General features: G+C 39.8%; 1 protein-coding gene across 3 annotated transcripts in view; it reads left to right on the top strand.

The window, feature by feature from the left end:
• Positions 1–15,197, top strand: part of Spred1 (sprouty related EVH1 domain containing 1) — a 77,706-nt gene extending 62,509 nt beyond the window's left edge. For all 3 annotated transcript variants that reach the window (XM_021645662.2, XM_060371550.1, XM_060371551.1), the window contains exons 5-7: positions 245–403; positions 8,106–8,207; positions 10,138–15,197. In XM_021645662.2, coding sequence (XP_021501337.1) covers positions 245–403; positions 8,106–8,207; positions 10,138–10,785 — 909 coding nt within the window. In that variant the 3' untranslated portion in view covers positions 10,786–15,197. The remainder of the gene's footprint in view (positions 1–244; positions 404–8,105; positions 8,208–10,137) is intronic.
• Positions 15,198–15,502: the final 305 nt, after the last annotated feature.

Here is a 15,502-nt window from a genome sequence, read left to right as displayed (position 1 = left end):
TATATTTTCATTACTTTCAGCATAATTAAAGGTTTCATCATTAGAGTTCTACAGAGCAGTAGCCTTTCATTTTTTTTTCTGAGTTATTTTTAATTTGAAGATCCGTTTTGTTCATAAACTTTGTGTTCTAAATCCTTCTTATCACGTACTTTGAGTTCAGGGAATTGCCTTTCGTGGTGGGGGTAATGCGTAGAGTTGCTAATTGTGCTGAAGCATCTTTCTTTGTGGATGTTGTTCTCACCAGACAACGGAGGAGGACACTTCCCGTTCCCTAGTGAAAGATCACCTTTTCCAGCAAGAGACGGTTGTTACCAGTGAGCCTTACAGAAGCTCCGACATGAGACCGTTACCTTTTGAAGATCTGAATGCCAGAAGAGTCTACTTGCAAAGCCAAGTCAGCCAGGTGAGAAAATGCATACGTGCACATGTATAGCACACGTAGAGAAACAGGTGTGCCGCAGAAGACCACTAAGACCCTTGGCTCTTTACTATGTTAAAAACAATCAAAACCCAGAAAGGCTATTAAAGCAAGAAAATGTGATTTACGGTTGAGATTGGGTGTGCTGGGGTGATCCGGCCACAGACAAGTTAGTGTGATACTCGGTAAAAGAACATGGCGACGTGGAGGATGAACGCTGCGGACAGGGAAGGGGTCTTAGCTCAGGCTGCTCGGACGAGACACCACAGCTGGCAGCTCAAGCGGCAGGGCTGCTTGCCTGCTTTGTCTTAGGCTCTATCCACTAGAAGCCAGAGTTACAGGGAGTGAGGCTGGCTGTGTAAGGGCCTTTTTTTCCTATTTGGCCAGTGGCTGCCTTCTTGCCATGTTCCCATTTGGTTGGGGAACCACCAAGTGCACTAATTCTATCAGATCAGGAGCTCTGTTCTCCCAGCAGCCGGAGGCTATTTCCAGAAAACCATTCAACAGAGGGAAGCCAGAGCTCACACAGTTGGTTTTAGGAAAAGACATGCAGTTTCCATTACAGAGAGCACCGTGAGCAAAGGTGTCTATGATCCGGCAGAAAATCACACGGACTAAACACAAAGGAAAAGATCTAGAGACCGCACCAGATCATAACATTATTTTGTACTGTGGAAAACACCTTGGCGTCTTATCTAGTGTGTTCTTCACAAACCTGGGTACACGCTTGTGTGCTGGGTTATACAAGGATTGCCAGTTTTACTCAGAAACAACACTTCAAAGTTTGCATTCCCACAGGTAGTTGACATTCCCTGGAACGCTTGGTATTAGTCCATCTCTTTTCTTTTATCCTGAAGTAGTCAGTAGGTAGAAATATATAATATTTTATTGTGATTTTAAGTTTTATTTCCCTGATTGCTAGTGTGTTGAGCAAACTGTTTTCCTGTGTTTATTCACCATTTAGGAATTCTATTATAAAGAACCCAGAGCATCTCATGTACAGTTGTTTGGCCTTTTCTTACTGATTTGCAGGAATATTCATTGCATTATTTTGGAACCAAGCCCTCTGTTAGGTAAATGCCTTACAACCTCTTCATAGTTCAGTGTTGTAGTCTGTAAATTATTTCTAGACTCTTAAAACGGCAATGTTTTCCTGATCTCCAAGATTTTAGACAACTGAGACAGGTCTCAGTGAACACAGACAGTTCTCAGTTAATAGATACTACATTTAAGAGTTTGTTTCCTTTAAGGCTATTGTGTTTGTCTAGGGCTTAATATACAAAATTATGGTTTGGTGATGATGTGTTTATACACATAAAACACTCTTGTATTCAGCATAATGGTGTTAGGATTCCATACCATTTATAGTTGAATATAATCTGGAAGGCACCATGGAAAATTTCCCACATATCTGACCCTTAGTTTGCAAGCAGGTGCCTCGTTTTGCTTTTTAAAATAACTAAAACTAAAGTCCCTTTTCCAAGATTCAACTACTTGAGTTTTAAAGAGATGATACATAAAAACCAGAATGCAAAATTTAAACCAAGAAGATCATAGAACCAGTGATTCTCGTCTTAGCACATATTCTGCATACAATAAATCATGAACTGGGCCCCCACCAAAAACTTCTTGGTGTGAGTAAAAAATGCTCAACAGGGGAATTAATAGCTCTGAATATTTAGTTGTCTGCAACAGAGTTAGCTGAATGGATCCTTTTCTGTACAGAGAAGCTTAGCTACCTTTTAAAAAGGATTGGACAATTACCTGGCTGAACTATAAAATCTAAAGTGTTAACTTACTTGTAGTTACCAAATTTAGCTTCCATGTTTGTACAGTCCTCCAAATAATACAAGATTGTTTGTCCACACAAAGAGCCTTATTTTTCAGTATAATAGCCTGAGCTTCATTTTCATGTTGGTTGCCTTATTCTCTAAAGCCAGGTTGGTGTTTGCTCAGGAAAATGTTCAGAGCGCTTCCTCTCTCCAGTTAGATGTACAGATGTAAAGCTTCCTCCTCCATGAGCGCTAGCTTTCATAGTATCTAGAGGAGCTGTGCACGCTGCCAAGGGAGAAAAGTAACCAGTAGACCTACCCAGCTGAAACATACCCTCAATTACCAGAATATTCTGAAAGATGCAATAATGCTGCTCAACCAGTAGATCTACCCAGCTGAAACATACCCACAATTACCAGAATATTCTGAAAGATGCAATAATGGTGCTCAACCAGTAGACCTACCCAGCTGAAACATACCCTCAGTTACCAGAATATTCTGAAAGATGCAATAATGGTGCTTACATTCAGTGCGTAACCATCAGCTTTCTAGTTGGACATTGGGCCCAATGAAGGTGAGAGAATTCGTGCCTAGTACTTTAAACCTAGCCAACTGCCTGTAGCTGTTAAGGTCATAGACACTAGAGGCCATCCAACAGTCGCCACTGTCCTAAATCAGTTTAATTTCTAACAATTCTAAATGCCCTTATACCCGCAGATAGCGTAGCTCTCTCAGCCCTTCTCAAACAAGCTTCTTTTTGCGGCAGACAGAGACCAAGACAGAAAACCACAACTGGGTAAAATGTGGGAACAGTTGGACCATAGGGTGCCTAGCTCCAGTTGATACGTCTACAGTACAAACATAACCCATATAATTAAGGCTCAGGAAACATGGAAGAAAGATTAACGAGCCAGAGAACCAGGGTACCTACTGTGAGAGGGTCTTCTACATATGAGGACGGTGCTGCACCTATGAAATCTCAGCAATATGTCTGCCTAAGCAAGACCGGAAAACTGAACACCAATCAGCATGGTGGCATGCATAGGGGAGTTCTCACAAGGGCTCGCACCTAGCTGACGAGCTGTGGGCAATCAAATCAGTACTGAGAAGGAGAATTCAAAAATGAGCCCCTGGTGGGTTATCTAATCCCAAGAATATAAATATAAATATAAAAAGGGACTCAGCAGGTTGTAGTCATAAGTTTAAATGGAATATGTAAAAATAATAATTAAAGAATAAGAGACCATGAATTTCATAGGGGTAGCAGAGGACACAGAAGGATTTGGAAGAAGGGAGGAGAAAGCAATCTATATCTGTATAGGAGTTTATATGAAATTCTAAAAATTAAAACAGAACCTTCAGCTTCAGGAAGTCAAGACTGTAACAGGCTTGACTGTTCCTTCCCTATTCCTTTCTCTGGGCACTAAACGAGCCTGCCTCAGAGAGAGAACGTTATATCTCTCAGAGGATTCACTGTGTAGATGTCCTTGAAAAGGTCTGAAGTAAGGTGAGCAGTACACATGCCGATCACAGTTGTAAAAATGAGACCTGTGGAGAAATGTCCCTGATGCTAGTTCAGAGACATCCCTCCAGAAATGCTTACAGACACTGTCCTTGTTTTTCTTTGGCATTTAGTCTTCTGTGGGCTATTTAAGTGGTTTGTGTAGATATGTACATTGTTTCAAAGTAGTAATGGGGCTTAGTTGAGCCTACTGACATGCAAGTCATTATAGCTGCTCTTCTTACTTTGAAGTTCATGGCATAGTCATTTCACCATGAACAAGATAGTGTCTTTGGGTTGAGGCATGGTCAGAGGTTTGCGAAATGTTAATTACAGAGCACCAAAGAAACCGCCACACAATTCAGGAGCATCTCAGCCTGACCTTTGCCTTTACCCTGTGTTATGTTGCTTTTTAGGTGCTTAGTGTTCTGCCTTTTTTTTTCCCCCTATACTTGCTCTTTTTCTTCTGCCAGGTTTTTGTTATTGCTGACAGTTCTTTTCTCCAGCTATTTGCATGTGTGAGTTTCTCCGGGAGTGCATGGGTGGGTGTTTGAGACTGATGTGCTGTAAAAGACTCAGTGACAAGTTGGTCCAGTCCTTGAACTTTTTGTGTGACCATGAGCATATGAGGATATAAAATAGGCATACAAGCGATAGTTTGTAAGTTTATTTTAAACAGCTCCTTGGCAACATTTAAGTTTACCATTTACTAGAGACAGTGCAGTAATAAGACTTATTCAGTTTTACGTAAGTAAACCAATGATCTGTGGTTAAGAGAACTGGTTGCTCTTCTAGAGGACCCTGGTTCTAGTCTCAGAACCCATGTAGGGACCCACAGCTTTTAACTCCAGTTCCAGTGACTGCAGTGTGCCAGTCTAGACTCTACAGGCAACAGGCACATACCTGATGCATAAACATAAGAAATCCTGCCTGGGTATTTAATACTACAGGGCATTGAGTATCTTTTTAAAATGTTTGTGAATTGCTCCATATTTTGATTCGTAACTGTCAATGCTGAGAATGCCACTTCTCACAAGTACATGTTTAGAGCCATTTCAGAAATTTGCAGGTAAATATCCTACCCCTTCACCAAAATTTAACTTTTTTTTTTTTTTTGAAACTTGTGAGAAACTTTTGAAATAAGATATTCTAACAGTACAGTCTAAAGATAGACTGCTGGTACATGCTGAGGGCGATAGCACGAGAATAATAAAGCCCATTTTACACCATCACAGTTCTGTAAATGCAGAGAGCTTTTCGTGTGCAGTAAAAAGACTGCCATTCATAGCACATAGTAGCCTTGGATCCCAGCCAGAGTGTTTCAGGCAGTGTTCCTTGGTGGTGTGTGGTTCGAAGGCATGTACCATGCAGAGTTGGCTAGTGTGTATCTAGACTCAGGACAACAGTGAGGTGGTCACGAGGGCAGGTGCTGCCAGAGTTTTGGTCTGGTTGTATCCTCAGAAACAAACCTCCAGCTGTTACCTTTTTTATTTTATTTATTTATTCTTGCAAAATTCACATTCAGATATGTGACCTCATCAGGTCACTTCAGTTTAAAGAAGATGTAGTTAGATTATGTAAGTGATGCATGCCTTATGCCCAGGGAATGTAGATTGGTCAATACAAGTTCCAGTAATTGGAAATAGCTGTTATTGCTGATAAATTATTTAAGTACATGCTATCAGGTCAAACCTCATACTGAGTAATAAACCTAAGTGTTGTTTCGCTATGTGCTCTGAATGCTGAGCCTTCTAAGGTTTATGTGTGGTTCCTAGACTCTCTCTCTCCCCCTTCCTCCTTCCCTCCCTCCCTTCTCTCTCTCTTTCTCTTTCTCTGTGGTGTTTTAATAAATAAGAATGTTAAGTTTTAATGCAATACCTGAGTTGCTTTTGCTGGTATTAATTAAGATATTCCTCTCTGTGCTTAACTCAACATTTTATTCCCTGTTGTGAAAGTTTCGTGGTTTTCTTTTTCTCTTTTCTTTGGTCCCATAACACAGCTTTTCTTCTGTAGTGGAGCTCCCGTTGTCCTTATTCCCTACGGAGAACTGGTGCACAGGGCTCTATCTGTCACATACCAACTTTCCCAGTATGTCTGGGTCTGTTTCTAGTGTCTCTGATGTGATGTGATCTCTTCCCCCTTTGTCTATCCCTTCACCTGTACCATTGTCATCTTTATTTTAGAATCCTGTCTCTGTAAGAAATGTTGATTTCTTACAACAGTTCTAACTTAGTAGTTTGATAAGTTTAATTTTAAAAAAGCCTCTGTGGTTTATATTTGAATCTTTTTGACTCTGTGCATTAGCTTAGGGAGACTTTGATCCAATTCATGAATGTGATAATCCTTATATATAGTTCTTCCTATGTTTTTCTTTACGTTTTCTTCACGAAAAGAGACTGTATGTTGGATTTACTCCCTGGGCATTTTGTTGGCCATCATGAGTGGAATTATTTTGAAGGCTCACTTGTCATTAACTTTGAAAAAGCATCTTCTCTTTTTTGCAGCTGATAATTATCCTAAAGATTATGGAAATAGTATGTAATTTCCAGTGTTTTCAAAAGTAGCACTTAATTGAGTGTATCCTGTAATACCATTGTTAAGTGAGTTTAAGACCAACCTTGTTCATTTGTCTTTTCACTTACAGATAGCATGAGAGAAGAGTATCTGTTTTATTGATCCATTAACTTGGATAGAGTGTTTATGTGTTTATATGGGCTGTGTATATGGGACTTTTGAGACAGTCAAATAAGGATAATACGTGAAAATGGACATTTTTACTTTTTAAAGTCTATTCATAGAAAAAAATAAATATTACAGGAAGTTTGAGGTTTTGTTTTCTTCTAGCACTGTGGATTGAAACCAGCACTTTGTATGTGCTAACCAAATACTTTATCCCAGAGTTGTATCCCTAGCCATTAACAGTGTACACTCACTGTTTACCTTTAGACCATTTTACTAAGCCAAAAAGTTTCCCTCTTACTTCCTTCTAGTGCTTCCCTGTTTATTGTTGTTTTAGTTTTTGTTCAGTTTTCAAATTACACTTTCATTAAGAATAGCAGGGTTTGGATCAGAATGTAAAAAGAAAACAGAGTGACTGAAATATTGATAGGGGAATTCATTATGTTCTTTACTTTTTTGTATATTTAATTTTTACTATAAAATTATAAAAAGTAAACTGATTAAGATTTAACCATAGTCTGTTTCTGTTCTCACATGTTCTTCACAACTCAAGCTAAGAAATCTATCAGGACATTGACTGCCCTTAGGATTTAAAAAATAATAATAATAATAATTCATATACCAGAAAAATTACTCTTTTTAAGGTATTTAACTTTCAGTGTTTTAATATATTTACAAGATTGTACAACACCACTACACATTTCCAGAGCATGTCCATCACTCCAGATAACCGTCAGGATTATTATCCCGCTCTCAGCTCCTTCACCCTTCACAGCCACTGTTGTGACATTTGCTGCTGAGGAGCACTCACCACACAGATCTTCTCCTGGATTGCTGTGTTGTGTATATACAGTCAGCAGCTGACAGATGCTTGTGTTACACCCCACCCCCTTTTTGTTGTTTTCTCCGGATTTTTACTTTGAAGCCCAGACAAGGCTAGAACTTTCATTTGTAGGCCAGGTTGTCCTGAAGTTCCAGGGGTCCTCCTTCTGTAGCCTCCAAAGTGCCGGAGTTACAGATATGGCCACCATACCCAGCTTCTCCCTTGTTTGTTGGAAGGTGTTACTTGCTAAATTGGATTTTAACTGCATTTTGACAGCTGGGTACGGTGGCACGCACCTGTAATCCTAGCAGTTGGGGAGGCAGAGTCACCTGAAGCTCTGTGAGTTCGAGGACAGCCTCGTCTACAAAGTGAGTCTAGGACAGCCAGGGCTATACAGAGAAACCCTGTCATGAAACCTCCCCCTTCCCCCCCAAAAAAAAAAGCATTTTTACAACCACCACACCAACAAATTTCTTCTTTCCATGAGTAAAATGGAAAGGGTGTGATTTGGCTTTCCTTTCTTTGTTTTTAAGATTTATTTTATTTTACATGTGTAATATTTTGCCTATATGCACATTGTGTTTGGTGCCTGTGGAGGCCAGAAAAGGGCTTGGTTCCCCTGGAACTAAATTACAGGTGGTTGTGAGCCATCATGTGGGTGCTAGGAACCAAACCCTTGCTACTCTTATAGCAAGTGCCCTTAACCACTGAGCCATCTCTCTTAGCCCCTGACCTGCTCTCCTTTTATTAAAAGAGGGCTCTTTGGTATTTATGTGTGGAGGGGGCGTGGGGGGCTTAGACATAACTTTAAACCTATGAGGTGCAAAGGCTTGAAATGTATGTTGTACTTAGTTTTGTTAAAAGTAAGAAATGTATACTGCTGTCACCTAATAAAGAAATTGGAATTTTAGATACCATTCAGTCAGCAAGGCCTAGACATTCAGAGCCGAAGTATGGAATATGTTCAGCGGCAAATATCCAAGGAATGTGGGAGCCTGAAGTCCCAAAATAGGGTAAGCAATGTTCATTTATCTCCTCGTCCTCGTTCAGCATCCCTGCGGATGAAATGTTCATGAGACTCATTCAGTATGTGTCTGCTGCACCTGGATACCTCAGCTCCATTAAATCTGAGTGGCCGTTGAATCTGCATCATCAGATAGGAAAAAACAGAAACTGCAGGTTTTAATTTAGTGCATGCGTCCTTCCCCTACCCTCGAGCCTGCACATGCCCTTCTCACACGCAGAGTTCTCATAAAACATGTACCTGCCTCCAGGAGTCCCAGAGGCTTGTCCCACTCCAACATCTACTCTGAGCCCCAAGTCTTGAGCTGTCCTCTCACCAAAGTGTGGGTGACCCCTGAGGAAGGGTTCATCTTGAGACAAAATTCCTCTGTAGCTGGGAACATCTGGAAGCAGACAGAAGATAGCTCCCAGAATACAACATTAGGAAAGCGTGGAGTAGAGACAGACAGTCCCGTTGCAGTGAGAGACTGAAATGTTCTAGTTCGTCCTAAGGAAGAGCAGAACCTAGTAAGGATTTCCTTCGGTTCTGGGACGTGGAATTAATCACCTTCGGTTTTGTATTTGGCCCTTTGGTTCTCTTGTGTTGGCGCTCTTCCATGCTTCTACTTCACCCCTATGTGACGTCACTGCCATCCAAGTCTTAGAATACCACAGCATAGTCTGCTGAAAGAGATTAGCCTTCCCTCCTAAAATGCTGCAGGAAGACCTCTCAGCCCTAGCTTTAGAGTCAGGCTTCATTACTGGGGGGATTGGGGGCGTGCCTGTAGCCACACAGTGCTCTTGGCATATTTTGAAGAGACCCAGAGAGCCAGCCTTTTGTCTCCATCCTGCCCTGCCTGCTTTAGTGGATGTTGGCATTTTGCCTTATCCATCCCTAAGCCTGGTAGCCTCTCCACTTCTCCATTGTTGGCAGTAAATTACACTGGGAATTATCCAGATCTTCTAGTTTCACTTTGCTTAGCTAGCCCTTCAGTTTATGTATGTGTGTACATGTACACACACACACACACACACACACACACACAGTATTATAAGCCAGAAGAAAACTGTGCCACACTTTTAGCACTTCTGCTGAATATCATTGCATTCCAAGTTCTATCTTCCAAGTGTACCAAACATGATTGATCTTGTCACTTGTATTTTCTTTCTTCCAGTGTCCAGTAGTGTGTTCTTGTTTTAGTCTGAGTCCTTACCAGGAGGAGCTAATAGGCCATATTTCTACCAGTAATTTCTCATAAAACACTTTTTTTTTTTTGTCAAAAATCCCATTTATACATTTTAAAAGATGTTACAATGGCACCTAGTTTCTTGACACTAAAATCTATGAAGCAGAGCCAGTGGAATAAGTAGATAGAGCTTCTGTTTTAAGGAACTGGCTCTGTAGTAGTAATGGGATACAGATCCAAAATCTGGTCCCGGTCCTGTGGCACAGACCTATAAGTACAGCTACTCAAGAGGCTGAGACAAGAGGAATGAAAGAACAAGACCAGCCTAGACAGCACAGTGAGCTCGTATTCAAAATACAAAGTGCAAAGAGAGCTAGTTAGTGTAGCTAACTTTCTAACAGCTAGTGTAGCTTACTGTTTGCCTAGCAGGCACAAGGTTCTAGGTTTAATCTCCAGTACTGGAGAGAAATAAAAGTCTGAAATATGCAGGATAAGATATTAGGATGGAAATAAGGGAAAAACTGGAGCCTGAATCCAAAGGCACCCTGCTGGCGGAACTTCATCTTGCCATAGGGAGATAATAGTTTTTGTTATAGGTGTCATCTGATTGGATGTGATCTGCCAGCTGTCGGGTTGCTCTCATTCAAAACTTTGTCAAGGAGCTCCTTGAATGGATCCCTAGGTAGGATCGCTCCACCAAATTGACATAAAATTAACCACCGTAGTCCTTAACGGCAATTTTTATCTTGTCTAGGTCCCCTTGAAGTCAATCAGACATGTCAGCTTTCAAGATGAGGATGAGATTGTCAGAATAAATCCTCGAGATATCTTGATACGTCGGTATGCAGACTACAGACATCCAGACATGTGGAAAAATGACTTGGAGAGAGAGGATACTGACTCCAGTGTTCCATTTTCTAAACAAGACTGTAAAAAATCAGACTATCTCTACCACTGTGGAGATGAGACTAAGTTAAGTTCCCTGAAAGACTCTGTGGTATTTAAGACACAGCCTCCCTCATTAAAATTTAAGTCAAAACGAAGAAAAGAGGATGGGGAACGTTCTCGCTGCGTGTACTGCCAGGAAAGGTTTAATCATGAAGAAAATGGCAGGGGAAAATGCCAGGATGCCCCAGATCCTGTCAAAAGATGCATATATCAAGTTAGTTGCATGCTCTGTGCCGAGAGCATGCTGTATCATTGTATGTCAGACTCAGAGGGAGACTTCTCTGACCCTTGCTCATGTGACACTAGCGATGACAAGTTCTGCCTAAGGTGGTTAGCCCTGGTAGCTCTGTCCTTCATTGTACCATGTATGTGCTGCTACGTCCCTTTGAGAATGTGCCATCGCTGTGGTGAGGCGTGCGGGTGCTGCGGTGGGAAGCATAAGGCTGCTGGGTGAAGCCGTGCAGGGCTGGCATGAGCTTAAAATCTTCATCTCCAGGAGTTAGCTAACTTGGATTTGCAGAAGCTGTGGGCAAGCAGTATGGAATCTTGCCTGGTATCACTGGGGCCACGCGTGGAGGAAGCAGAACTCGTCAGTTGTTGAGATTTACAGATGCTAGCCATGCCTGATGTCTTCCCTGAGTGCATGGCATGTTCTGCGACAGATCATAGAGCATTTACAGAGGGAAGTCATTTCTGGTTATTGACTACAAAAGGTCAACATAGAATATGATCCAACTAAAAGGGATTAATTTTGGCATTTTTATATTTATGCACTAGGTGATGGGACTTTTTAAAGATTTGAATTCTTTAGGACATTAACTAAAAAGTGCACTAAAGGACAGTGATTTCAGTACAGAAAAGTTAATACTTGGGAAACTAAAAGAGATAAAACAAGTGCAACTAAATCATTAGTTGTTTTTTTGAAAGCAGTTTTATGTATAAATAACAAATGTTTATATTTAACTAAATGTAAGGTACGAACTATGACATATTAAACTTTTCTTGCCCTTCTAGTTCTAAGGTAGATGTGCACATATCTACCGCCACATTCCATATATTTTGAGTATTTAACTCATCTAGTTAATAACATTTGTATCCATGTGAAAGATTTGGTAAGTTCATCCTCATTTCTCTTTGGCTGCAGTTTATATTGAGTTATATCTGTACATTCTGGAAATCTAAAAATCCTTAAAATACTCTATAATAGCCTTGAGTGACCAACCTTTTTTTTTTTTTTAAAGCACAGATGTAATTGTCTAATGTTCTGATGGAAACGTAACACTTATTTTTATATGAAGAGACTGAGTAAACATAGAAGAAAGAGAGGGGGTTTAGTTGTTTTGTTTTGTGGTATTCAACCAGCAAGTTGTTTTCTTTCAGAGTTTCCTCCTTCAAAAAAACTTAACTGCATTTATAAACGTTTTACAAGGCAGAAGCGTTAACTGGATAGTTAGTGTGGGACAGTTTCCTCTTGAGATCTCGGTTTCCCATTCTGCTAAGCCAGAATGTGCACAGCTGTCTCACTGATTTCTCTGAGCTTAATCCTCCGTGCTTGTTACTCACATAACAATATAACACTTCTCAGTTGCATTTTATGTCCTTTCAGCTAGCCAGGAGCAAAGTTACTTTACGTGAAAACGTATGCAGAACTCTCCCAGGAAAGTATTTAATCTGCCATTGTGAATGGAAGATCTTGTGTACCACATTCCTGTCACAAAGCATTTGCATTATGAGGTGTTTGATTTACAAAGTGGCATGATATGTTCCAACAAACAGTTTTAAAGTCCTTTGGGGTCAAATTGCCTTTTTTTTAAAAAATGTTACAGTAAAACTAACATGTGAGGGATTCTTTCAAAAATACTTCTTTAGGGAGGAAAGTTAAGCAGTGTGCCGGGTTTTTGTTGTTGTTTGTTTGTTTATTTTTCTAAACGGCTTAAAGTTTCTGATGTGATAGAAAATGAAAATCACACTACCATTTGAAATTCATTCTACAGGTTTTCAGTGTCATTTCTGTAGCGTTCATTCTGTGTGTCACACTTAAGCTTGTGTTAGCTTTCTTCTTTTGCCCCAGGTCAAACTGAACAATGTATATATATAACACTATCTGTCTGTAAAATACTTTTTTTTTTAAGAAAGCATTTATATTTATATGACAGCTTGAACTGACAACATTATGTATATAGATCATCTTGAAGTATTATTTCACATTGAAAAGAAGAAAAATATATTGATAACTATAGATGTTATGAAGAAGAGGCTATTTCTAGTTTTGTACTAAAAATCAATTGGATGAACTAAATCCAAAACCGGACACTGTAGCAGCAATTTTAAGTCTTATTTTTACTGTTTCTATATTTGGAGGCTGCTACACAGATGATCTTCACCCCTGACGTTCTCAGATAAACTTGGTTTCCTAGAGCAGACTGTTAACTTTCAAAATTCCTTTTTATTGTTGAAATAGAAATACTGGTTTTCCTTGTGAATGATTATTCATATTTGTAAGTTCTGGGTTTATAATTCAGGTTGGAGCAAGGTGTGAATAACTGAAGAAAATAACTTGCTGGCTACATAGGAAATGCCGTGGAAATGAACTGTGTATATACTTCTGGGAGGAACAAGTTTAATCATTCTTTTCTGTTAAGCACTAGTCACTACAGTGCATCTCCTGGTTCTGTACTGTATTTTATACGCAGTATATATGCTTTAATATTTTAATGTTTGTGCATTAATATTTTCAGTTTGTTTAACCACTTTGCTGCTAAGATTTTGCCATCCCATTCCCATTTTTTCCTTTACAACTTTAAACATTTCTCTTCATTAAAAACTATGGTAATGAAATTATTTTTATTTTCTTTTTATTTTTTTTTTCTCCACCTTGGATCTTTGTAATTAGCACACATGAATTCAAACCGGTCCAGAGAAGTATCTGAGGGTGTAATGTTATCGAGTCCCTTTGTGAATCATGTGGACAGTTTAATCTGATCCCCAAGTGTGTGCAGGTGGATTCAGGAAAGATTTCTTGTTCACTGTATAGATCTGGTACTGCCATGATGGGTTTTCTTTAAACCTTCTCTTTTGTCTAAAGTTTAAGCAGATGGCTCAACAAAACTGGTAAAGTAAAAGTAAATACTGAAAACGAAATCATTTGAATGCACCACCAAAAAGAATTCTCTGCCTGATGGGCTTGTTTGCTCAGAATCTCTAGTTCTCAAGTGGCCCTCTTGGCTTAAGGGGAAGAAGCAGCCTTTGCTTTCTTGAGCAGGAATGCGTGTGGAGTTCCAGTGCCACCTGCTGGATGATTTTAGACCCGCGCTGAGAGATGAAGAGGGTGTCTGCCATTAACAGTTGAGGAAGGGCTGTCCAGGGGTGGCCACTGCCCACCAGAGAAACCAGTAAGGAACAGCTCAAAGGAATGTAAAGAAATCTTTCCTCAAATGCAGTTTTTGATTGCTGAAAGATTTTTAAGCACTTTTTTCCTTACTTATTCTGTTTTAAAATATTTATTGAAACTCGGAACTGGCAGTCAAACTTACATAAGTACTGAAGCATTTGTGCAACCAGTTCCTTTAACTCAGAAGCCATTACCAAAATGGTATTCCTGTCTTCTTCCCAGTGCTAGTCAGGGAGAATTTTTTAAAAAAAATAAACATAATTTTCTGTATTTTATCATGACAACTCCAGAGAGTGTGTGTTCCTGAGTAGATGTTGATGATGAGGCAGGGCTTTAAAATTTAAAGGGAAAAACTTGAAACTACCTATTTTCATTGGTTATTCAGCAGTGCCTAAAATGAGCTTCTGAAATAATACAAATGCACTTTGATGTGTATAGTGCCATCTAATTCTTTGGGCGAGTCTTGCTTTTCCTCTCCCTTAACTGAGTGGCACACAGGTGTTTCTTACTGCCACGTCAGTCTTCAGATTGCAGAAAACATGCACTTTCCTTTAAATGGGCAATGTGGGGAACTGTATGGCTCTTTCTTGTGTTGACATCGAACGTCTGATCATATTTGCAATATGTAACTCGGATTAATGTGTTTTAAAGTAATTTTAACTGTAATCCAACAGTGCATTGAGCAAGTGTAACCTTTTTCTAAAAAAAATAACTCGGGAGATCTTGAGTTAACCGATAAAACCAATTCATCACTAAATGTTGCTCTTACTCTTGATTTTACTTCCAGAATTACATTTCTGAATATTACAGGAAACACTAGAAAGTTGTTATAAATTATAATGGAGCCATGGGTGTTTTATGGTGAGTCAAACTAAAAAAAAAAAAGTTTAAAACATGCTCACACAGACAAGCAGAGGTGATTTATACAACCCAAAATATAGGCAGGGAGGGAAGGAGAATTACAAGGGGGCTTTACAGTGCCGGTTGCCCAGCAGCTGGGCAACTAGAAACCTTTCAGTTGCTTTGATGCAGTAATGTTATCCATTGTTACCCCAAAAGCTAAAATTGCAAAGGTTGTTAATTTGTTGAAAAATTTCAAGAGTAATCTAGTCGAAAGCCTTTGTATTGAAGATGCGCAAGTTTTTGTGTGAACATTTACAGTGTGTAGTCCGTTTTGCTTTCTGTTCTCCTGACCTCAGAAGTGCCTCACTTGTGTATTACCCCACTAGGATCCTGACTGCATTCTTCCTAGTGAGCATTGGAAGCCTGCTCAACTCCTCTGCTCATGCGTCTCCCCACATAGAGTGAACTAACTTGAGAGTTGTGAGTATACAGTGTAAATATGCAGATATGAGTTTGTAACTGCTTTTGTTCCACCATGCCATGTAATTGGATGCACCAGAGGGTAGACAGTTTGTTTCAGAGATTGCCCCTCCCCTGGAATTACCTGATTAAACCAATCATGAAATTTAAAAGGGCTTTCTCTTACTTCTTCAGAGCACATGCTTCCTAAGACCGTAATCACCGGAGAGGAAAGCAGGGGAGCTGGGTGCTTTCGTCTGAAATGTGGTTTCATTCCTCAGAGCCGTGTATTCTCTAACTGAAAGTTCACCTACAGTTTGACTTCATGACCTCACCCTTGATTCCAGATCATTGTTAGTTGCTCATTTACATAATGACTAGTTTGCACCCATGCCATGCCGCAGCTGGAATTAACCACCTTAAAAGTGTCTTGACAAATGTTTAACAAACGGCAAACTTTGTGTGCATGTTTGGGACC

This window comes from Meriones unguiculatus, chromosome 18, assembly GCF_030254825.1.
Source record: "Meriones unguiculatus strain TT.TT164.6M chromosome 18, Bangor_MerUng_6.1, whole genome shotgun sequence".
NCBI classification, from domain to species: Eukaryota; Metazoa; Chordata; class Mammalia; order Rodentia; family Muridae; genus Meriones; species Meriones unguiculatus.
The sequence above is the reverse complement of the archived record's forward strand: the minus strand, read 5'-3'. Positions and strand labels throughout refer to the sequence as shown.